This window comes from Pristiophorus japonicus, chromosome 13 (assembly GCF_044704955.1).
Source record: "Pristiophorus japonicus isolate sPriJap1 chromosome 13, sPriJap1.hap1, whole genome shotgun sequence".
In the NCBI taxonomy this organism is placed as follows: domain Eukaryota; kingdom Metazoa; phylum Chordata; class Chondrichthyes; family Pristiophoridae; genus Pristiophorus; species Pristiophorus japonicus.
In genome coordinates, this window is record NC_091989.1 from 34,102,882 (window position 1) to 34,127,056 (window position 24,175).

Sequence of the window (24,175 nt, forward strand, 5' to 3'; positions counted from 1 at the left end):
TGTCTGCCCATTTCACCAGTCTGTCTGTGCCCTCCTGAAGTCTGTTACTAACCTTCTCACTGTTTACTATATTTCCGAGTTTTGTATCATCTGCAAACTTTGAAATTATGCTCTGTATTCTCAATTCCAGGTCATCAATATATTTCAAAAATACCGCCCCCTGGGGGACACTAATGTATACCATCCTCCAGTCTGAAAAACAACCATTCACCACTACACCTGCTTTATGTCCCTTAGCCAAATTTGTATCCACGCAGCCACTGCCCCTTTAATCCCATGGGCTTTTGGTAAGTTTATTATGTGGTACTTAATTATAATGCTTTTAAAAAGTTCGTATGCACAATCCCACTACCATCATCAACCCTTTCCGTTATGTCAAAGAAAGTTAGTCAAACACGATTTGCCTTTAACAAATTTGTGCTGAGTTTCATTTAATAATCCATATTTTTCCAAGTGACAATTAATTGTGTCCTGGATTATTGCCTTTAAAGGCTTTCTTACCATTGCCATCAGGCTGACTGGCCTGTAGTCGCCGGGTTTATTACTCTCCCATTTTTTTGAACAGGGTGCAACATTTGCAATCCTCCTGTTCTCTGGCACCACTACCATATCTAAGGAGGATTGGAAGATTGTTGCCAGAGCCTCTGCAATTTCTACCCTTACTTTCCTCAGCAACCTAGAATGCATTCCATCTGGACTAGGTGATTTTCTACTTTGAGTGCTGCCAACCTTTTAAGTACCTCCTCGTTATCTATTTGTATCCGATCCAATTTCTCTACTAGCTCCTTTACGACTAGATTGGCAGCATCCTCTTTAGTAAAGACAGATCCAAAGTACTCACTTAATAGCTCAGCCAAGCCCTCTGCCTCCACAAAAAGATCTATTTTTGAGTCCCTAATTGGCCCCACCCTTCTTTTGACTACCTTTTTACTATTTTTTATGTTTATAAAAGACTTTTTGGTTCCCTTTTATCTTACCCCTCTTATTTCCTTTCTCAGTTCTCCTCTGTACTTTCTGTATTCAGTTTGCTTCTCTACTGTATTATGAACCTAACATTTATCATCATCTTCCTTTTTTTGTTTAATTTTATTCTCAATGGGCCGAACATTGCGACCTTGCCGGGTGTGTACGAAGTGTGCACGAACCTGGCGAGGCCTCGCAAAAGCCGGTTCTTGGGGCACGATGCGCATGCGTCGAAAACTGGCTTTTCTGATCTGACAAAATTTCTTCAGACAGATTCTATGCATCCCTGCAGCAGAGATTGGGCTATTTGCCCAACTCTTGCCCAGTGAATGTCCTTCAAACTTTTACGCCTGGTAAAAGCAGGCGCATAGCTTACTTTTACCAGTGTAACACTTCTAAAACATAGAAACATTTAATTTAATCATTCATTTTTATGTTAAAGGCCCTGTCCATTAAGGTAAGTTTATTTTTAACCCTATTAAAACACATTAAAAAAAACATTCCAAAAAATAAAATTTTTTTCTAAAATATTTAATTACATTTAATTTCAATTAATTTTAAATATGTGAGGTGCTTTTTTTATTTATTGTGCTGTGTTTCTTGTTTTAGGGGTTAATTCTCATTGATAGTAATGGAAACTCGTACAAACGGAGTTCCCATTTTTATCAATGAGAATACTACCTAGTGATTGGTGGTCCAGGCCCACGTGATTACAACAAAGACGTCCGTACGTGGAAGACAGATCCCCATACTCTGCACAGCGAATGAAGACCTTAGTCCGAAATCCTACATTCCTCCTGGACCAACAGGTAGCTTCGTAGATTTTTTTCGGGTCGGATGCGTTCGTACAAAGGAAGCCTCTGACCGCAATTTCCCCCCCATTATCTTTAGTCATCCAGGGGGCTCTATCTTTGGATGCCTTTCCTTGTCTCCTTGTGGGAATATGTCTAGCCTGTATCCAAACTAGCTCCTTTTTGAAGCCCTACCATTGCTCATTTACTGTTTTACCTGCCAATCTTTGATTCCAATCCATTTGGGCCAGATCTCACTGAAATTAGCCAACCCCCAGTTGAATATTTTCATACATAATTTTCCCTTGTTCTTTTCTGTTAACTAATCTAAACCTAATGGTGATAACATTTGAGGTTCAAGTTTTATTTTTAAATCATGCCCCTCAATTTTCTATTTTCTCTTCTGAAGGTGTTTATTTTGCAGGGCTACACTCTCTCCAGTATCTTGCTAAGTGGCCAGTGTTCATGTACGAGTCCTATTTGTATGCCTGAACATGGATTTATTAAAAGGTCTGTTAACTCTCAAAATGTAAAGATACACAGTTAGTTTGATATATCAATCGGCAACTGAATGAGACTATCTTATTCTAGTTCTGAACTTTGTTTTAAAGCATATCTTGTAGCGTCAATACTAATTCATAAAATTTAATTTTAATTTTAAGTTACTGTCAAGAGATTTAAGAAGGACAAATCAGAGAAGTGTAATATTTTGTATATGTCAGAGCCACAGAGCCTTGGGTAATATGTAGATTAATTTAAAATTTCAACAACTTTAGGACTCCGGGCTAGAAATTTGGTGCATTTGTGCCCCCAGGGGCGCTAACAGGCACAAATGCCTTACTACCCGGGCGCGACACTGGCAACAACTCCCACCATATTGGCCATAAGTTTAGCGGCAGTGCTATGGCGATGCACCCCGATCTCTTGCGCCTGGAAATCGTGACGTCAGCGCCCCGGCCCCGAAATTCACTTGCAGCAGCGGCGGATGAAAGTACCGACAGCTGCAGGGGCCGCGGATCGGGCAGCCGGCCATTACCGGGGCAGAAATTAAAGACAATGTGGCCTGGGGGGGAACTTACCTTGTGTTTCCCGCTGCTGCTCCGTTTTCTTCGCGGGATCTTGGCTGCGATCGCTTAGCTTGGCACTCTGCTTGAGTACCGGGTTGATCGCGCGGCATCCCCGCTCCCTGGTGGTCCACGTAGGTGCCTTCTCTCCTTGTAGAGAATGCAGTATGAATCCCTCCCTTTAAGTAAGGGAAGAGCCCCTTGCATGCGGCAGCGCTGCACGGCCCAGGGGGCAGTGCTGCTGAGGCGTCCGCCCCAGGAAGGAAGTGGAACGCTTGATTTAGTGCTCCACTTCCTTCCAGGGGCGGTAACCTGAATTTTGAGAGAGGGGCGGGACTTCCGCGCCTGGCGCTAAGTCTTGTGCCTCCCAGATGTTACCATCTCCAAACGGGGTGATAATGAATTTCACTCCCTAAATGAATATAATACAATGTGTAAATTAGCAGATACTATTTAATTTTACAGTTATTAATTTTTGAACTATAGTCAGTTATTTTTTGATGTCAACTACTTGTGTTAGTAGAATGTTTCACAGAGTAAACCATAATTAGCTCAACCATAAACCATGTTAAAAATGCAATTATGTGAAATGAAGTCTAAGGTTTTAAGAATGGTAATACGCATGCAGATTTACAAACCGTGTCTTTAGGGTGGCCCAATAGGAAGAAATATGGGGACCCATGCTTGTCACTTTTCATGCACATGGAGAGACTGGAAGGTACCATTCCTAAAGGAAGGGGAGGAACAGCCTAGGACCAATCATTAGAATTAACAGAACCAGTGACATAGATATTAACACTACTGTTAGCACAAAGATATTTAGTAAGTTGTTTAGCATAGCAAAGTAGAAAATTTAAAACAGGAAAGAATTAAGTTAAAACAAACTGCAAGATAGTAAGACATGCAGAAAGTTAAATTATTAGTTAGAAGTTAAAACTTAGATTATTTAGTCCTAGTTACTAGTTGTAATTTTTTTTAACTACGTATAATTGTAATCTGTAGTGCTCCTAATAAATCACAATTGGCAACCAGCTATCGTTAACCTTTAACATTCTAATGACATTTTTAATCATTGAATTATCTACTGTTTCTTGTGCCAATGTTTTGAAGCATGTCGATTCATACCTTGCTAGAGGAAGAGAGTGGTTTGATTAGCAAACTTTCATTTGACGGAAACAGAAGGCAATGCAGTAATGCTAGGTTGATAGAAATTAATGGAGCCTGTAATTAAATTTTTATACCAAAATTCAACCAGACGCACAACATATGTTTAAGTGTACAACTGCAGGCTTCTAAGCTATTGCTTTGTCATAACTTGATTGGTAGCTAGTTGCCAATCTAACACACTGTACTAGTACCTAAACAGGCTGTTAAAATACTGCTTTTTTTTTTATTCGCTACATGAAAAGTGAGGTGGTCTACAATATGAAACCCACCATACTCAGGCACTTGACCTGTCCCCCGTTTAAGAAGGAGACGCACTCTTCTTCCTCCAGATTTGATCAACTCTATCGCTCTGGCATGGGTCATTTCTCTTGTATTTTCTCCATTGATTTCAATGATTTGATCACCAACCTGTTGAGAACAAAAATAAAAATCAGATGAGGAACAATGAAGCATTGAAGAGCGCTAATCCATAGCTATCAGTAAACTGTTGGTAAGATTCTTGCCACTGAAATGCAAATTTCTATCTGTATTTTATGAATTTTTTTTTCAAATAGTTGGAGTCAAAATGGATGCCGTCATTGGAGTTGCAACCCCGCCTCCTGGAGTCTCCAGGAATTACAGGTTAATCTCCTAGACTCTGCTGCGAGCAACCAAGGATAAAAATCTTTAGGGCATTAAAAGAAATTGGGTGTTTTTTTCATTTTCCTTGAACATTTTAAAGTATTAGTTATTAAAATATTGGAGATGGAGAAAAAAGGCTGTTTAACTGGGTGGGGTGGTTGGAGGTAGCTGAGCATTTAATGAAACCTGCAGGAATACTATGGAAGGCAGCTGCCCTGCCTCACACAGGTTGAAAATGGAGGTTAGTAGGCAAGCTGTCTATGAGAAAGGGACAAATGCCTGTGTTCAGAAACCAATTAAATTAATGTTACTTTGAAGCCTGAGACAGCTTATTTGAAATTTAATATATGCAGATTGCCAGATATGGTTAGGATCAGATCATTATTGTTTTCGTATCTTCACACTCTTCCCTTGGAGAATAGAGTGATGCAATGGAAGGATTTGCAGGCTGATTAACAGTCTGAAGGGCCGTGCCATGAACATTCCTTCCATAGAAAGAAAGACTTGCATTTATATAGTGCCTTTCATGACCTCAGGACATCTCAAAGCGCTTTACAGTCAATAAAGTACTTTTGAAGTGTAGTCATTGTTGTAATGTAGAAAACGTGGCAGCTAATTTGTGCGTGGCAAGGACTTAAAAACAGTAATATGATACTGATCAGATAATCTGTTTTAATGATGTTGGTTAAGGGATAAATCTTGGCCGGATCACCAGGGAGATCTCCCCTGCTCTTCTTTGAAATAATGCCATGGGATCTTTTACGTCCATCAGTTTAACATCTCATCCAAAAGACAGCACCTGTGACAGTGCAACACTCCCTCAGTACAGCACTGGAGTATCAGCCAAAATGTTGTGCTCAAGTTTCTGCAGTGGAACTTAAATCCACAGCCTTCTGACTCAGAGGCGAGAGTGGTACCAACTGAGCCACATTCACAGAATCAGGATGTCCGAAATGGCCCTTCTCACCTGTAATTATTTTGTGACAACCTTCAGGGCAGTCCCTGTATAATTATGCTTATATTGGAACATTTCTTGCTATTAATTTTCTCTCTGGTTATTAAGCTGTAGCAACCATTAAAGGAACATTATTATTACCTGGTTCACTAAAGTGATAACTCTGCAGCAAAGAGGAATATTTTCCAGTAAAGTTAAGATGTTATCAGGGATAACTTATTTGATTTACGTTGTCTTGCTGAGAAAGAGCATGCTGAACCAGACCTAATTTAGATATACTAAGACCTAATTATATATACTGTCCAGTTTGACTCCAGCATGGTACATGGCCTGGCTGTACTGACTGATAAGCTATGAACTGTTTCATGTCCTTTAATCCATCTAAATTTGGTATGGGGTCAGGATCTGCCCAAAGAGAATTGTGTGTGTGACACTGAGGGCCTTTAATTGGATAGACTGTTGTGTTAGTACCACTTCAATTATAAATTAGTATAAAAGAACAAGTTGAATGTATACAAATGCATTCTTTATATTGAGCAATTGTAATACCATCTATACTGTATTCATCTACAACAAATTGCATAAAAAAGTCTCTTCATGGCAGACTGAATAAATAGAGACAGGGACTTGACGTATTACGGTAGAACTATTAAAGGTAATTAAATTGATCTCACAACAGCATTTTTCACTTTTCCTTTAAAATTTTCATTAGGCTGATTGAACGTGACAGATTAATAAGCACAATTCCATTACTTTCCAACTATTTGGAGACCTAATTTATTATACCTGACAACTCTGAATCTCCACCCATGAAAGCTGCATTAAATAGCAGACAATTTTTAATTCAATCAATGTAAAATTAACATGAGGTAAATGAAAGAATTAAATCTATTGCCTTGGTGCATCTTCTCTTGCAGGAGACTTTAGTTTAATGGTAGCATTGCCACCTCTGAGTCAGAATGTGACTCAGACAGTGAGTACACTCTGGGTTGACAACCAGTGGATACATGTTGGCCCTATTTTTTTTTCAAAAACATTTCTATCAACTTTAATTTCTATAATGTATTTATGTGAGGTGTTTGTTTTAATATTTTATGTAGTGTTTGGATGTTTAGAGGGTGTTTCTTATTCATAGTAATAGGAGTTTCGGACTTACGAAACTCCTATTACTATGAATGAGAAAATACTTTACTGTGATTGGGTGTCCAGACCCACGTGACTCCTACGGACATCCCAACGTGAACGCGCTCTATTGCGCAAGAGGAGGAGGCCTCGAGTACGGAATCTCTGGTGAGCATATTCAACCAAAAGTGCGCATCTTTTCTCCTATTTTTAGTCGAACACCCACGGGAAGAAGAAACCGGGATTTGTGCACCGTTGTGTGTGTGTGTATGTGTGCCACCCCCTTCCCTCCCCCACCCCCCCACCACCACCTCCATTCATCATATGGGTTGAGGGAGCCCTCCTGCCTTGTAGCACTAACCGCCCTATAGGATGGCATAAAGATGGTAATGGCCATAGAAGACTCGTTCACGTCATCAGCTTGCAAATCCTTCCAGTACTTCACACTATTTTCCAAGGGAAGAGCGTGAAGATTTGAAAACAACGTTCAAGGCAAATTTCAATCTGCCCAAAACATTTGTTTCAGAAACTTTTTCCCATTTTTGTAGACACTATTTAAAAGCAACTTGATTCTTTTTTAAATTATTTGCTCATGCGGAAGAGATTTTTATTGACTCCCTGATTTCAAGGCTGGGCAATGAAGACATTCAGTATCCAGTGTCATCAAACTAGACAGATTAATAAAATGAATCAGTGTATCATCAAACTCTCCTAGGTCCTGTACTGAAGCCATCTTTGCCTTTACATCCAGCTTCAAGTTCTTAGCGCTTAATGAATTTTCAATTTTCTGCACCAACAATTCTTGTGTCCTCTGAATGGAATTGCCAATTTAGTTTACATTTTTGCCAAATTGTGGCCAGAATGAAATCATGCCCACTAGGAGCTAGACTGAGACATAGTACGCTTACAGCCAGTAGAAGACGAGTTTCTTTTTTTTGCCAAATTTTCCCTTTTCATCTCCTGTAGATATTGCATTCCTTGCTGGGTTATGGTTCCACAGGTTAATATAAGAACATAAGAACAAAAGAACAAAAGAATTAGGAACAGGAGTAGGCCATCTAGCCCCTCGAGCCTGCTCCGCCATTCAACAAGATCATGGCTGATCTGGCCGTGGACTCAGCTCCACTTACCCGCCCGATCCCCATAACCCTTAATTCCCTTATTGGTTAAAAATCTATCTATCTGTGACTTGAATACATTCAATGAGCTAGCCTCAACTGCTTCCTTGGGCAGAGAATTCCACAGATTCACAACCCTCTGGGAGAAGAAATTCCTTCTCAACTCAGTTTTAAATTGGCTCCCCCGTATTTTGAGGTTGTGCCCCCTAGTTCTAGTCTCCCCGACCAGTGGAAACAACCTCTCTGCCTCTATCTTGTCTATCCCTTTCATTATTTTAAATGTTTCTATAAGATCACCCCTCATCCTTCTGAACTCCAACGAGTAAAGACCCAGTCTACTCAATCTATCATCATAAGGTAACCCCCTCATCTCCGGAATCAGCCTAGTGAATCGTCTCTGTAACCCCTCCAAAGCTAGTACATCCTTCCTTAAGTAAGGTGACCAAAACTGCACGCAGTACTCCAGGTGCGGCCTTACCAATACCCTATACAGTTGCAGCAGGACCTCCCTGCTTTTGTACTCCATCTCTCTCGCAATGAAGGCCAACATTCCATTCGCCTTCCTGATTACCTGCTGCACCTGCAAACTAACTTTTTGGGATACATGCACAAGGACCCCCAGGTCCCTCTGCACCGCAGCATGTTGTAATTTCTCCCCATTCAAATAATATTCCCTTTTACTGTTTTTTTTCCCAAGGTGGATGACCTCACACTTTCCGACAAACCTTAGCCCATTCGCTTAACCTATCTAAATCTCTTTGCAGCCTCTCTGTGTCCTCTACACAACCCGCTTTCCCACTAATCTTTGTGTCATCTGCAAATTTTGTTACACTACACTCTGTCCCCGTTTCCAGGTCATCTATGTATATTGTAAACAGTTGTGGTCCCAGCACCGATCCCTGTGGCACACCACTAACCACCGATTTCCAACCCGAAAAGGACCCATTTATCCCGACTCTCTGCTTTCTGTTAGCCAGCCAATTCTCGATCCATGCTAATACATTTCCACTGACTCCGCGTACCTTTATCTTCTGCAGTAACCTTTTGTGTGGCACCTTATTGAATGCCTTTTGAAAATCTAAATACACCACATCCATCGGTACACCATGCTCGTTATATCCTCAAAGAATTCCAGTAAATTAGTTAAACATGATTTCCCCTTCATGAATCCATGCTGCGTCTGCTTGATTGCACTATTCCTATCTAGATGTCCCGCTATTTCTTCCTTAATGATAGTTTCAAGCATTTTCCCCACTACAGATGTTAAACTAACCGGCCTATGGTTACCTGCCTTTTGTCTGCCCCCTTTTTTAAATAGAGGCGTTACATTAGCTGCTTTCCAATCGCTAATACCTCCCCAGAGTCCAAAGAATTTTGGTTTATTATAACGAATGCATCTGCTATAACTTCCGCCATCTCTTTTAATACCCTGGGATGCATTTCATCAGGACCAGGGGACTTGTCTACCTTGAGTCCCATTAGCCTGTCCAGCACTACCCCCCTAGTGATAGTGATTGTCTCAAGGTCCTCCCTTCCCACATTCCTATGACCATTGGTTCCTCATCCAGTGGCTATTATTCACGTGTGACCCTTGACATTGCATGTTGGCAGTATATTCAACTGTCGGGGGTATTACAGCAATCCCAATGCTGTCCTCACTCAAATTCTATCCTCAGCCCACTCAGGCACATTCCAAGTGGTCTTCCATCAGGAGTGACAAGCCTGGCTGATTTTGCTCTCCAATTCTCTTCAGTGCCCACTGTAGTGCCCCTACTGCCAGCCTATCTGAGATAAAGCATAAACTATTGATTGAAAAGCTGGCATAGACATCATCACGTGCCACCCTCACGGCCCGCAGGGCAATTTCCCCGCAGGGCGCAAAGGGGTCAGTGCGGGTGGTAAAAGGTCAGCGCACACAGCGAAGATGTAATCGGCGGGCGTGCACCGGTCCAGGGCACTAATCGCGGGGCGCGCCGCTACCGGGACAGCGCCCCCCCAAACTTCTGGGGCAATTTCCCGGGAGGTGCTATCCCCCCCTCGCCCAAGTGGCGAATCCATTGCACCCTGTTAACGCCCCCTGGAAGCATTAATGGGGCTAAAGAAAGGGGCAAATTTGCTCCCACTGAATCTAAAAAGAAAGTTGATTACAATTGTGCGTCAATATCTAAATTCTACAAGCTTTCAGAATAAGACACTTAAACTAGAGGCAGATGAGGTGAAAACGAATTATGTGGATATAGGCATTACAGAAACTCGTCATGTCCCAGAAGATGGGTGTGAATCTAATATGCAGAGGGAAACAACAGGAGAAAAGAAATAAAAGAGGGATAAGTGCATGTTCAGACCAATTTGGAAATTAAGGCAGATTTGATATCCCTGGGGAAGATACAATGAAAATAATTGAGTATAAAAGCAGTCAGAAGACAGGGTTAACATTAGAGGCCTGCTATAAATCCCTTGAATAAGATGATGATGGAAATATATGAGATGATAAGGACATGCACAGACATTAATGTTATAACCCCGACATAGGCAAAGTCAATGACAAAATTATGCTAGATTGCTCATAAATATGCCTTTGTTCAAAGTTTGCTGAAGCTAATTGTTCTTGACGAAAAAACAAACCAATTCAGTGGCTTTTAATCTTCTTGGGCTGGGCCACACCAAAAGACAACTTTGGCACCTTTCTATCTAACACCTTCTATTTTAATTCTTCACCTTCACTTCTGTTTTTTGTTCCCTCTTTACTCCTTCAATATTTTGCTCTCTCTCTCTCTTTCCTCCTCAAATTCTATCTTGTTTTCCTCCTTCACTTCTGTTTACCCTTATTCATCTTTCAATGATTTGCTTTCTTTCTAACTCCTCCCTCCCTGTCATGTCTTTCACCATCACTTTTATTCTCTTTTAAAAAGCAGGCAAAAGGGATTCTAAATAAGCACAGGCGAGGGAATCTAAAAAAAAAGCATAGGAGAAGGAATTTTAAAACGCTGCCTCTGATTGAGCCAGCAGTTTGTAAGTAGCTACAATTACCTACTTAGTGCAGTCACCTTAAAGGCACAGTCCAGCTTCTTAACTAAATATCACAACTGTGATTAGCCAAGAGCAACCTCACTGAAGATTGAATAGCATACATAAAAAATGTCTTGCATGTAACGTATTTCAAACAGCCATTGATGCAAAATTATTTTAAAGAAAGATTGAAAAAGAAAGCCAATCATTTTTGCTAGGATTTTCTGACCTGGGTCCTGAAATTCACAGGCACATTCCAATCTGGAAAGTTCCCCCAATTGTTGGAACTAGGCAATGTATGCTGTGGTAACAAAAGGGTTAAAAGAGCGGACTGACTATTTGTACTAACACTTTTTTCTTCATTCTGCGCCTGCGTCCACTGGAGCCCGCCCCCGACCGTCCGATTCCGGAACCGGAAGTGAGGCCCTGAATTGGATGTGGGGCCCCGCATTTGACCATGTCCAAGCCAACTGCTGAGCCTCTGACCGAGCCGGGGAGAGAGAAGTGGCAGGAAGGGGCCCCAACATTTACACTGTACATTAATGATTTAGATGAGGGGATTAAATGTAGTATCTCCAAATTTGCGGATGACACTAAGTTGGGTGCCAGTGTGAGCTGCGAGGAGGATGCTATGAGGCTGCAGAGTGACTTGGATAGGTTAGGTGAGTGGGCAAATGCATGGCAGATGAAGTATAATGTGGATAAATGTGAGGTTATCCACTTTGGTGGTTAAAAACAGAGAGACAGACTATTATCTGAATGGTGACAGATTAGGAAAAGGGGAGGTGCAAAGAGACCTGGGTGTCATGGTACATCAGTCATTGATGGTTGGCATGCAGGTATAGCAGGCAGTTAAGAAAGCAAATGGCATGTTGGCCTTCATAGCGAGGGGATTTGAGTACAGGGGCAGGGAGGTGTTGCTACAGTTGTACAGGGCCTTGGTGAGGCCACACCTGGAGTATTGTGCACAGTTTTGGTCTCCTAACTTGAGGAAGGACATTCTTGCTATTGAGGGAGTGCAGTGAAGGTTCACCAGACTGATTCCCGGGATGGCGGGACTGACATATCAAGAAAGACTGGATCAACTGGGCTTGTATTCACTGGAGTTTAGAAGAATGAGAGGGAATCTCATAGAAACGTTTAAAATTCTGACGGGTTTAGACAGGTTAGATGCAGGAAGAATGTTCCCAATGTTGGGGAAGTCCAGAACCAGGGGTCACAGTCTAAGGATAAGGGGTAAGCCATTTAGGACCGAGATGAGGAGAAACTTCTTCACCCAGAGAGTGGTGAACCTGTGGAATTCTCTACCACAGAAAGTTGTTGAGGCCAATTCACTAAATATATTCAAAAAGGAGTTAGATGTAGTCCTTACTACTAGGGGGAATCAAGGGGTATGGCGAGAAAGCAGGAATGGGGTACTGAAGTTGCATGTTCAGCCATGAACTCATTGAATGGCGGTGCAGGCTCGAAGGGCCGAATTGCCTACTCCTGCACCTATTTTCTATGTGGCGGGGGAGAGAGGGACGGCGGAGAAAGAGAGGTGGGCGGCGGGGGAGAGAGAGGGGCGGCGGGGGAGAGAGAGGGTCGGCGGGGAGGGAGAGAGACACACACAATGGGGGAGGGAGGGAAGAGAGAGACACACGCCGGGGGGGGGGGTAAGGGAAGAGAGACACACATGGGGGTGGGGAGGGGGGGGAAGAGAGGCACCCGGCGGTGGGGGGAAAGAGAGAGGGGAAATAGAGAATTCGGGAAAGACGGATCATGTTTCTCGGAAAGCTCAGTGGGTCAGAGACATCGTTGAAGTGGATGAAATCTTGAAGTCACGACACTGTCACTATTCACTTCATACCTAATAAAGCTGTTAACAATTGGTGAACCAAACAATGCCACATTTTTTGGCGGGGGGATTGGGTGGGGGGGGGGGGTAAGATGGTGCAATGAACTTCGGCTGGGGGAGGCAGCACTTGCGCTGGGGTAAGGGACTTCAGCTGGAAGAGGGATGCACTTGCTTGGGGTAAGGCACTTTGGCTGGGGGAGGGATGCACTTGCGTGGGGTAAGGGACTTCGGCTGGAACTTGGTGGCTTTTGCTGGGTTGTTCGAGATCTGTCCTCTCTGGCTTCTGAAGTCAGAATGGTTCGAATGACAATTTGCAAAGTTAGTCAGAACTTGGGTTGGGTGGTTCCAGTTACACATTCCAGAGAACCTTCAGGGTGTGGCTTATCCTCCAAGGGGACCAATCAGCAATAGGTCATGTGATAATGGAGAGCCAATCAGAGACACAGCAGCCATTTTATTAGTTTAAAAGAATGCTCACAGAATAAAGAAGAACCAAATGGACTGGGACTTTGATCAATTGATCAGAAGCTGATACAAGAAGAATGGAAGGAAGTAACAGTCAGCATGAGCTGGCAGCAACTGACAGTGTCTGGCAGGGGTATGTCAAAGCTTATCTCTGCCTGCAAGCAATTAAAGTGACAGGTCACCAAGAATGATAGTTGAACACGCATGTAGGAAAGGAGAAGAATATAGTTTTTAGACATAAGCTATAAACTATATAGTGTGGAAATGGAAATGTGTGAGCGGCTTTGAAGCATACATGTAAGAAAAGAAAGAAATCTCTTTTTGTTTACATGTGATCACCTACAGGTGTACAGCCTGTGGGAAGAGGACACTGTAGTTATCACACTGCTCCAAGAAAATGGTATAAAAGATAATGCAAACTTTGCCTAGTGGGATTCAACCTAGGACTTTTGGAGCACAACTTCTGCAACTTGGTCAGTACCCAGGCTAGCTACACTCTGGTCTCCATGTACTGCTAATAATGGCAAATCAACAATTATCTTTTTCTATAAGCAGGGGTGGGGGGTGGGTAAGGACAGGAATTTGTTGGGGGGAGAAGGTTAGGAATTCGTGGGGGAGGAGCTTGGGCAGGGGGAGAAGGTCAGGAACCTGAGGTGGTGGTGGTGGTGGTGGGGGCCATGGGGGAAGAAGGTCAGGAACTTGGGCAGGGGGAGGACAGGAACTTGGGTGGGGCTTAAGAGGTCAGGAACTTGAGCCGGGTGGAGGGGTGGGATAAGGGGAAGGTCAGGCACTTGGGGGTAGGGGAAGGAACTTGTTTGGTGGGGGGGGGGGTGGGAGAAGGTCATAACCCGTGACAGTGAGCCCTGTCTGTTCCAAGTGAGTTCTGTACTGTCTAGAGTTGGCAGTCAGAATGGCTCGAATTACACTTTGCAAAGTCACTGATTATGTCGGCGTGGAGGTCCTAATTACACATTCCAGAGAAACTGCTGGGTGTGTCTTATCCTCCAAGGGGACCAATCAGCAATCTGGTCTTGTGATCAAGGGGACCCAATCAGAGCTAGAGGTGTTGCAAACTAACACGTCCGTATTTTGGTGGCCTAATTTCTAATACAGCTTAAATAACAACAATTAGACGTTGTGGCAGCAGAGACACAGCTTCACATCAGCAGCAGTAGAACACTTCTGCCTTTATAAAGCGGTGTGTGACATGACTTACTGTGAACAATTACACTAGTTATACAAGGGTGTATCATTTCAATTTAAAGATTTATTTATTTAAACATATTGGCCCGGATTTTGCAGTCAATGGTCAATGAACGGCACTAGTTGTTCATTATACTTACACTGGCCTACTGATTTTCAATGGGTTTTCCACTGGAACTTGAGGTGATTGGAAATCCAAAACAGGGGGGCTCCATCTACAGGGGATCTGGGACCAGTGTGAACAGGGCAAACAACAGTGTATCTTCTTATCCAATCAAATTGAAGAACTCTGAATGAGGTGTGCAGATTCTGAACCAGGAAGTGTAGGTTAGAATTTTGAATTTAATGCCAAATCATGTATAGAAAGCGCAATAAAAAGAGGGAAAGAAAGGTGGGATTGAGAGATAAAAGAGACAGAAAGGTAAAAAAAAATTACATTTTTTTAAATCTCCAACAATAATTAATATCTGAAAGAATTAGAGTCCACATTTGTAAAAGTTAATTTTCAGTGGCAGAGTGGTTGTTTGGCAGTAATTAAGACTTATCATGCTGTTAAAAGGGGACATATACTGGAATGGACAAACCGTAATTTTTTCTGACAAGATTAATTTGTATCAAGTAAGTACAGCAACTTCGCGCCATTCAATATATTTGAATGGCGAGTCTCTCTGCAAGCTACCGTTATTGCGCAGCTTTTGGAGAAGACTGGCATCTCGGACAGCAACTTCCTGATTTCCGAGCTAACTGTGGCTGTGCGATCGCTGGAGATTGCTGTCCGATTTCCATATAAATAACGGTGAGCGCTGAAAGCCTCACCGTTATTGCTGCTGCAAAATCCGGCCCATAGATTGGCTTTCGGGTTTTACGGTAGCAGTACGTGAAACTTACCGTTTTCGCTGTGCTACCGTTTTTAGGCTGAACTTTCGGGTTTTACACATTGGTAAGGGGGTGTTGCATGAGGATTCGCGGCGCAAAAACGCGAGTTTTGCCAAATTTAGTCTGGGGCCGGGAGCACTGCGAGAGAGGTCTTGGGAGGGGAAAAATAAATGCCAAAAAACATTCACAAGACACTTATCTATCGAATCGCTGAAAAAAATAAAAACTTTAACTTACTTTTTTTGCGGTAAGGTTTTCATACTTACCGCCGCTGGCAAGGCTGCACTGACAGGCTTGACCTGTCAGCATTCTGGGTGTGGCGTACGGGTCAGGAGAGAGCTGAAGGTCCGACGGTAACGCAATCTGCGGCATTGCACGTTGGCGCTCCTCTCCCTGGCGGTACATCCTATCGCCACCACAACGAGCCGAGGATCCCGCCAGGGCTTTGCGACCGGGTTTTCGCTGCGGAGGGTCAAATCGCGGCAAAAACCCGGTCGCAAACGTCTCAAAAATCTGGCCCCAAAGACTAACAGCAATTAACTGATATTGGCTAGAAGATTATTACTATGGTATCCGAATGGTTATTGTGACTGCATTCACCATACCATATGTGACATGATATGGGCAGTGATAAAATAAATGTATATTTCCTTGATAAACCTGTGTTATAATTTGAAATTGCTTTTACTTAACGTTTTCTTGATGTTTGCACAAGAAGCTAAAATATCTGTTGTATCTCATAACACAGCAGCTTCGAATGCTATGGGCTAGATTTTCCACTAGGTGGCTAAGGCCCAAAAACATGGGCCTTGTTCCAGCGATGTGTGACGTATCACCCGTGCTGATTGCCGGCACAAGGCCCTTTTTTTTTTTTGCGATTTTCCATTTGGCTTTACCCCAGCGATATCAAATGGGCGATCTGATTTTTCGGCGATTTCATGATCACCCAAAGAAAACAGAAGTCTATGAAAAAAAAGCTTCCCTAGCAACGCAATACTGCGTATGTGTAGCTTGATTTTTTATTTAGGTTGATTTTCTTTGCCGCGTTTTGAGAGGTCATGGGTCATCACACATGCTCAGAAGCTCTGTGAGGGTCGGGGAGAGAGAGAGAGAGAGAGAGAGAGAGAGAGGAGAAAGGAGAAAGGAGAAAGGATTTTCTGGATTGTTTGAATTTATCTGTTAATAATACACATTTTGAATTTTTTTCGCATTTTAACTAATTTTAAATACCGTTAAGTACAGTGATAATACTACTTAGAATTTAATTAAAAAATTTATCATCAGCATTTTATTCTTTGAGAATGCAGGGATCAATTGAAAGGCGAAGGGACAAGCCCTTCAGCGAGGAGGCCAATGAGGCCCTCGTGAATATAGTCAGCACGGGGTGGGAAGATCTGACACGGGGTGGGCATGGGAAACCTCCACCCCGTGCATATAGGAGGATTTGGGCAGAGATTGCCGACGTCGAATGAAGCGCGCACACCGGACCAGTGCCGCAAAAGATGGAACAGCCTACTGGCAGTTGCCAGAGTAAGTTGAAATTTATATTTGAAATCATCCATATGTATTATTTAATAATGTATGGAAATTGTAACTAGAATCTGCAATGTTATTTCGTTACATTTAAACATAACTAAATTATGAATAAATTTATGTACCCCAGCATAAAGTTGAATATTATAATATGAAATATTTTATTCCTATGCAATGTAATGCAAATTTTTAATTGAACATTTAAATCTGTCAGTCTTAAATTTTTATTGTCAAATCCATTTGCTTATGCCGTGCAATGTTATCTTATCATTTACAGAAGAAGATATCTATCAACCACCGAGAGCAACGCAGGACGGGCGGGGGCTCTGCCATGCTCCAGTCTGTAATTGTTTACGAGGAGCTTGCGGTGGCCTTGGTGGGACCTGTAAGCCGTTCGGTCATAATCCGTGGTGTGGCCAAACCCACCCTTGAGTCACGTGAGTAATGAAAACTGTGCATTGTGCAATGTGTGAATCATTAGTAAATACTACGTATATCTTAGTTACGCATGTAATGTTATGCAATTATAATGTAATTTGATATATAATTGTGATGTACTATTGATCTTCGAATGAGGTCATGTTAGGCCTGGTGATCCCTTGTACATATGGAGTAATGGAAAGCATCGTAATGTTTTGAGTTCTTGAAAAATTGAGATCCCCTCTCATCCTTCTAAACTCCAGTGAATAAAGGCCCAGTTGATCCAGTCTCTCCTCATATGACAGTCCTGCCATCCATGGAATCAGTCTGGTGAACCTTCGCTGCACTCCCTCAATAGCAAGAACGTCCTTCCTCAGATTAGGAGACCATAACTGTACACAATATTCCAGGTGAGGCCTCACCAAGGCCCTGTACAACTGCAGTATGACCTCCCTGCTCCTATACTCAAATCCCCTAGCTATGAAGGCCAACATACCATTTGCCGCCTTCACCGCCTGCATTCGTGTCGGTCTGCGTAGACCAAAATGGGTGGGTGGGGAGCGAACACGGGGTGGGACAGGATCTGGAGGAAAACGTGGCCGCAAGTAGGGAGGGGGGAGTGTTTTTCAAAAGTTCCATAAATGCTATTGTTACTTAAATGTTCACTTGTTACTATTACTTAAATGTTTAATTTTTTCATGTTATAACGTTTTGGGGATTTGAGGGAAGGGTGGGTTGGTGCGGGGGGTTGGAAGGAGGGTGTTGTTCATTAGTTTATAAAAAAATTTCACTCTTTGTTAATAAAAAAAAATGTATTCAACAAATTTTGTGCCTTCTCTCTTAGTTACATTAGTTTTCAAATGTACAGTTTTTCATTCGATGTGAAGTGGAAATTCTAGCCCTATATCTCCTTCCTTCCTAGTGTCAGCTGTGGCTCAGTGGGTAGCACACTTGTGCTCTCCAGGACTTGAGCACATAAATCTAGGCTGACACTCCAGTGCAGTGCTGAGGGAGTGCTGCACTGTTGGAGGTGCTGTCTTTCGGATGAGACTTTAAACCGAGGCCCCGGCTGCTCTCTCAGGTGGACGTAAAATATTCCACGGCACAATTTTGAGGAAGAGCAGGGGAGTTATCCCCAGTGTCCTGGCCAATATTTATCCCTCAAATCAACGTAACAAAAACAGATTATCTGGTCATTATCATATTATTGTTTGTAGGAGCTTGTTGTACGCAAATTGGCTGCCGCGTTTCCTACATGACAACAGTGACTACACGCCAAATGTACTCTAAAGAGCTTTGAGACATCTGGTGGTCGTGAAAGGCGCTATATAAATGTTCTTTCTTTCAGAGTTCTGGCTATCTACTTTTATGTCACATATCAAAATTCCCTGTTATGTATTTCCTTTGTAGACCAGTAATGAGTGCACACCATTAACAAAAAATGTTCTTCGTCTTAACATTAACCTATAACCTTGTTAAAATGTAATTCTCACCATATGACAAATTGTATGGTTCAGAAACAATAAGAGAAAAGTCTAAGAAAAGTAAAGGGCAACACGCCTGATTATGTCATAGATCAAGTCTTTTTCCATATATAGGGCCCAAATTTGGCCCATCCGTTTTTTCGGCGCAGACTTCGTGGGCTGAAAACAACACCAAAAAGATCTCCCCGGATTCTGGCCACTCTGTTGACTCTCCCGGGACTTGGCGCCATGTGGCCAGTTGATTGGGAGGGGTGGAGCTGGGGCCCTGTGCGAAAAACAAAGCCGGCAGCTGTCCACATGTGCATTAGAGCGTTCGCGCATGTGCAGTAGCTCCTGCTGATGATGATGATGATGCGTGCTGCAGCGTGGGACCCGATGCGTCCCACCCCTATCCCGGCCGAGTGGCCTGCCGCACAGGCCGGCCCGCTGCCTTCCCGGGCTAAGGCTACAACAAACAGGGAGAGTTTTGATCCGGGGTTGGGGGGCGGGGGGGGAGTTTTGACCGGGGAGGGAGGGGAGGAGCGTTTTGATGGGGGTGGGTGGGGGGAGGAGAGTTTTGATCGGGGGGGGGGAGGGAGGAGGAGAGGTTTGATGGGGGTGGGGGGGGGAGGAGGAGAGTTTTGATCAGGGGGGTGGGAAGAGTTTTAATCTGGGGGGGGGGAAAGAGTTTTGATCGGGGAGGGGGGAGGAGGAGAGATTTGATCGGGGGGGGTGGGAAGAGTTTTGATCTGTGGGGGGGGAGGAGAGTTTTGATCTGGGGGGGTGAGGGGGGAGGGGAAGAGTTTTGATGGTTGCGGGGGGGGGGAGAGAGTTTTGATCGGGGGGGGGAGGGGAGAATTTTGATTGGGGGCGGGTGGGGGAGAGGGAGGAAGAGTTTTGATTGGGGTGAGGGGGGAGGGGGGGAAAGGGAGGAAGAGTTTTGATCCGGGGGTGGGGGGGGGGGAGGTGTGATAACTGTATAGCCAGTAATTTTAATGAGCTTACTCAAGACTTTCCTTAACCCTGTTGATGAAAATACTTTCCTACATAAGAATTACGAGCAGGAAGTACTTGTATTTTTTATTTGGATATTTTGAAAAAATTATGTAAATATGTTTTGTCTCTTTCTTTTATTTTTGTAGTTTAAGCTTCCATGAATGCTTCTGTTGTATAGTAAATTAACTTTGCGAAGTTTGTCATATGATGTCCTGTATAGCTGTTTGATCCTATTCACATTCTTTAGTCAAATCATTGGTACCTACCTGCGCTGATTTCTTAACTCTCCGCAAGGGTTTTCTGTGCAGCCACAAGTGGCCACATATGCTGGCCTAAGTTAGTTTGGAGTAACTATTAGCTGTCCAAAGTGATCTAAATAGCCAAAACGGGCGTAGGTGGCTGGTAACGCCCCCTTTTGAAAAAAACTAAACTAAAAAAATCCTACCTAACTCACTTACACTGGCGCAAATTGAATGTGCAAAATGGGGATTTTTCAGATACTCCACAAGAATCAAGTTGCTCCAAAAAAATTTTGAGCCCATAAATTGAGGAATAAAAGAGCAGCGAACATAAAATACTTTTCCATCTTATTTTCAGTGACAAAATCACATGTTCCCAGCTAAGATTTATTTATTGTCACAGGCTATGCAGAACTCTCCTGTACTGCCTCTATCATGTGCTCTATTCTTCAAAAAAGCACCTCTCATTTAGCAGTGTGGCCTTTTCTATTTTCTCTGTGGCCTAGCCATAATTCAGGCATGAAAAAAATACTGCCAAATTAGTATCTATTATTGAATTTGAGGGCAGTTTTATGTTATACGAACATACATAAGAAATAGGAGCAGGAGTAGGCCATATTTCCCCTCGAGCCTGCTCCGCCATTCAATAAGATCATGGCTGATCTGATTCTGGCCTCAACTCCAGTTCATTCATTTTCATCCATTAATAGCTGTGTTTAAATTATCCATAATCATTTTCTTTTAATTGTCTTTTTATTCTATCTGTTGGGAGCGTAACTGAAAGGCCATATTCTAATCAATAGATTCCTTTCTGACTTTTTCTGACAATGAATTACTTAACAGAGCATTATCATTAACGTCTTCTACTGACATCTTTGAGGAAGTTTGCATAATAACTACATTTCAGTAAAACTTTAATTAAAACACGATTACTAATGCAAAGGAATGAACCATAAAATGAGGTCACATTTTTCAGCATTAATTATGGATATTATTTATTACAACTATTCTAATGACAATTTAAGTATCGCAAGGTTAATTAAAAATTCAGAAATTTGAACTCCTTTCCACTTGAAATGACGTCACATTAATTCTGTTCAATTATTTTTGTCTAAATATTGATCGATAATCACCTCATTGCCATACAAAATGAAAATGGATCCAATGCATGTAAACTGAAATGCAACAGATAAGTATTTTTTCTCTGTAAAATACTACAGAAACCCTAGAAGATTAATAATTCTATTAATTGGATAAGTACAATGGTTGAAAATAATATCACCCCAACTTTCTCCCTTCCTCTCTCGATGATACCGATTATAGTGTATTCATTAGGTCCTAGAGGGGATCTAGTAAGTTTTCCACTGGAACAAAGGATAAACAGTAATTGTTTCTCTTGTAACAATCAAGGACTTTTCCTTCAAATAAATAATGTGCTTATAATAGCAAACATGACACTGACTCTTGCTGCAGTGCATTTCCCTGGGCATTGCTAGTCCTCTGGTACCTCGCCCACCTGGCTATTATTCATGTATGAGCATAGACAGCAAAACAGTGATTGACAGCACAAACTCAGAATTGAACTTGGGGCCTTGTGGCAATAGGAGGAAGCCAGTAAGATTCTTAAAATTCATATGGTGACTTCATCAGGCTTCACGAATCTTGTTCATATCAGCTCTTGGACAGACTTTGCATTATTGAGATGTTCATAGGTGCTTTAATCCTGTTGAACATGCTACTTTGCAATATTTCTTGCAAATATTCCCCTCGTGGGGGAATCTAGAACTGGGGGGCATAGTTTCAGAATAAGGGGTCGCCCATTTAAAATAGAAATGAGGAGAAATTTCTTCTCTCAAAGGGTCGTGAATCTTTGGAATTCTCTACCCCAGAAAGTTGTTGAGGCCAATTCACTAAATATATTCAAAAAGGAGTTAGATGTAGTCCTTACTACAAGGGGGATCAAGGGGTATGGCGAGAAAGCAGGAATGGAGTACTGAAGTTGCATGTTCAGCCATGAACTCATTGAAAAGCGGTGCAGGCTCGAAGGGCCGAATGGCCTACTCCTGCATCTATTTTCTATGTTTCTATGAGCTGTGGAGGCTGGGTCATTGAATATATTTAATGTGGAGATAGACAGATGTTTGAACGATGTGAGTCAAGGGTGATGGGGAGCAGGCAGGGGAGTGAAGTTGAGGCCAGGATCAGATCAGCCATGATCTTATCGAATGGTAGAGCAGACTCGAGGGGCAAAATGGCCTACTCCTGCTTCTATTTCTTATGCTCTTATGTATGTTTCTGCTGCAAGTTTGCAGCTGCTTCACAGATACATCATTATGGTGCAGTAACTGATTTAAATTATAAAGGAGGTACAGTTCACAATACTACTAATCTGCAGCTCCACAAGAAATACAATACTTCACAGTGTTCTCCATAAAGGTCCCTGAATGATGATTGACATTTCAGTTAAAGATAAATATTAGTTAAAAGTAAACCCTAATGGCTCAGTTGATACTAAAATATTATGACCATGGACTGACGGAAGGATCCGCAGCTACCTTTTGCTCCTGCGCCCTCCAGCGATTCCCGTCGGAGGCCTCCTCTTCCTGCGCATCGGAGCGCATTCACTTCTTGGAGATGCGGAGGGAGAAGCTGGAGTCACATCACACTGGACAGCCAATGAAGGTACAGTATTCGCATTCATAATAATGGGAACTTCGTAAGTAGGAGTTCTCATTATTATGAATGAGAACCCCCCCCCAACACCCAAACACAAATTTAAAAAAAATCTCACATATTTAATATTAATTTAAATTAAAGTTAATGAAATGTGTTAGAAAAAAAATATTTGGGGGATTTTATTTTTTAAGTGTTGTAATTAGGGTTTAAAATAAAACCTTAGTGGACAGGGTTTTTAATATAAAAATATGTTTCTAAATTTTATTTTTATGTTTTAAAACTCTTACGCCGGTAAAAGTAGGCTATGCGTCTGCTTTTACCAGGCGCAAGAGTTTTAAGGACATTCGCTGGACAAGTGATGGGCAAATAGCACAATCTCGCCCATGCGAATATCCTGGCTGCAGGGATGCATTGGATCTGTCAAGCTAAAACTTGACAGATCGCAAAAGCCGGTTTTCGGCACATCATGAAAACTGGCTTTTACGAGGCCTCACCAGGTCCGTATGGAATACGTACAGACCCGGCGAGGCCAGAATTTCAGGCCCAATTATTCTCACTGGGAAGAGAGTGGTGCAGTCAGGTTACCTAGTGAGTACTGCTAACATTGTCAGGTTTGATATCATGCAGACTGCTGCACCAGTGATGATGTGTTCAAAATAGCAGCTCACGCATTGTAATTAGATCAGATTTTTGGACTTTAGGGAATCAAGGGATACGGGGATCGAGCGGAAAAGTGAAGTTGAGGTTGAAGATCAGCCATGATCTTACTGAATGGCAGAGCAGGCTTGAGGGGCTGTATGACCTACTCCTGCTCCTAATTCTTATGTTCTTTACATAAGAACATAAGAATTAGGAGCAGGAGTAGGTCATAAAGTGAGAAATGCTGTGCTTTTTGTTTGCACTTTTCAGTACATATAGCAAATTCCATGCCAGAACTGCCACTCAAAAATTATGGCTAGTAGCGATGGCAGGGTCTTGGTTGATTTTATATTTTCTGAAAGCCTCTTGCATAAAATCCCCACTACAGTGAAACCACAAGCCTAGATGTTTTGATTGCTACAGCAGAAGCTGACTATGGTACTCTGAATCAAAAAGAAATTGTCGGCTTACCCTCATTCTCCCATTTCTGATTGCAGGCCCATCCTCTGCCAAACGCAGTACATATAGATCCATTTTATACTCTCGTCCTCCACGAATACTAAATCCAAATCCTTTGGCACCTTTCTCCAGATCAACCGTAAAGTAATCATAATCCTGTATATAAATACAATGGAAGAACAAAATAAAAGACTTGCATTTATATAGCACCTTTCACGACCACTGGACATCTCAAAGCAAGAGTGCTACCAATTCAGCCACAGCTGACACAATATACACAAAAACCCATTGTTTGCAGATCTTACTAACCCAACACACATTCAGCCTACATTGAAACTGAAAAACAAAAGATTTGAAAAAGCAGCAGTGCAGGGGTAACATTTAAGCCAACAACAGGACGCCTCAATATGAATGTTGAGAGTCCTTCTGTGTACCCACCCTTAATCAGGTCTTTAATGTGCCAATGAACATTTGCTTAAATTAAACTATCTGCTCAGTATGTTGCCATCCCATGCGAGGACATAATAATGCTAAACTAAAATTATGTCTCCTTTCCTCA

The 24,175-nt window shown here is 42.4% G+C and overlaps 1 protein-coding gene across 3 annotated transcripts in view; it reads right to left on the minus strand.

Moving 5' to 3' along the window:
* The window catches only part of magi2a (membrane associated guanylate kinase, WW and PDZ domain containing 2a), a 1,034,101-nt gene that overhangs the window by 12,685 nt on the left and 997,241 nt on the right, over positions 1–24,175 (minus strand). For all 3 annotated transcript variants that reach the window (XM_070897360.1, XM_070897359.1, XM_070897358.1), the window contains 2 exons: positions 23,629–23,772; positions 4,255–4,393 (listed from right to left, as the gene is read on the minus strand). In XM_070897360.1, the coding sequence (XP_070753461.1) occupies positions 4,255–4,393; positions 23,629–23,772 (283 nt within the window). The remainder of the gene's footprint in view (positions 1–4,254; positions 4,394–23,628; positions 23,773–24,175) is intronic.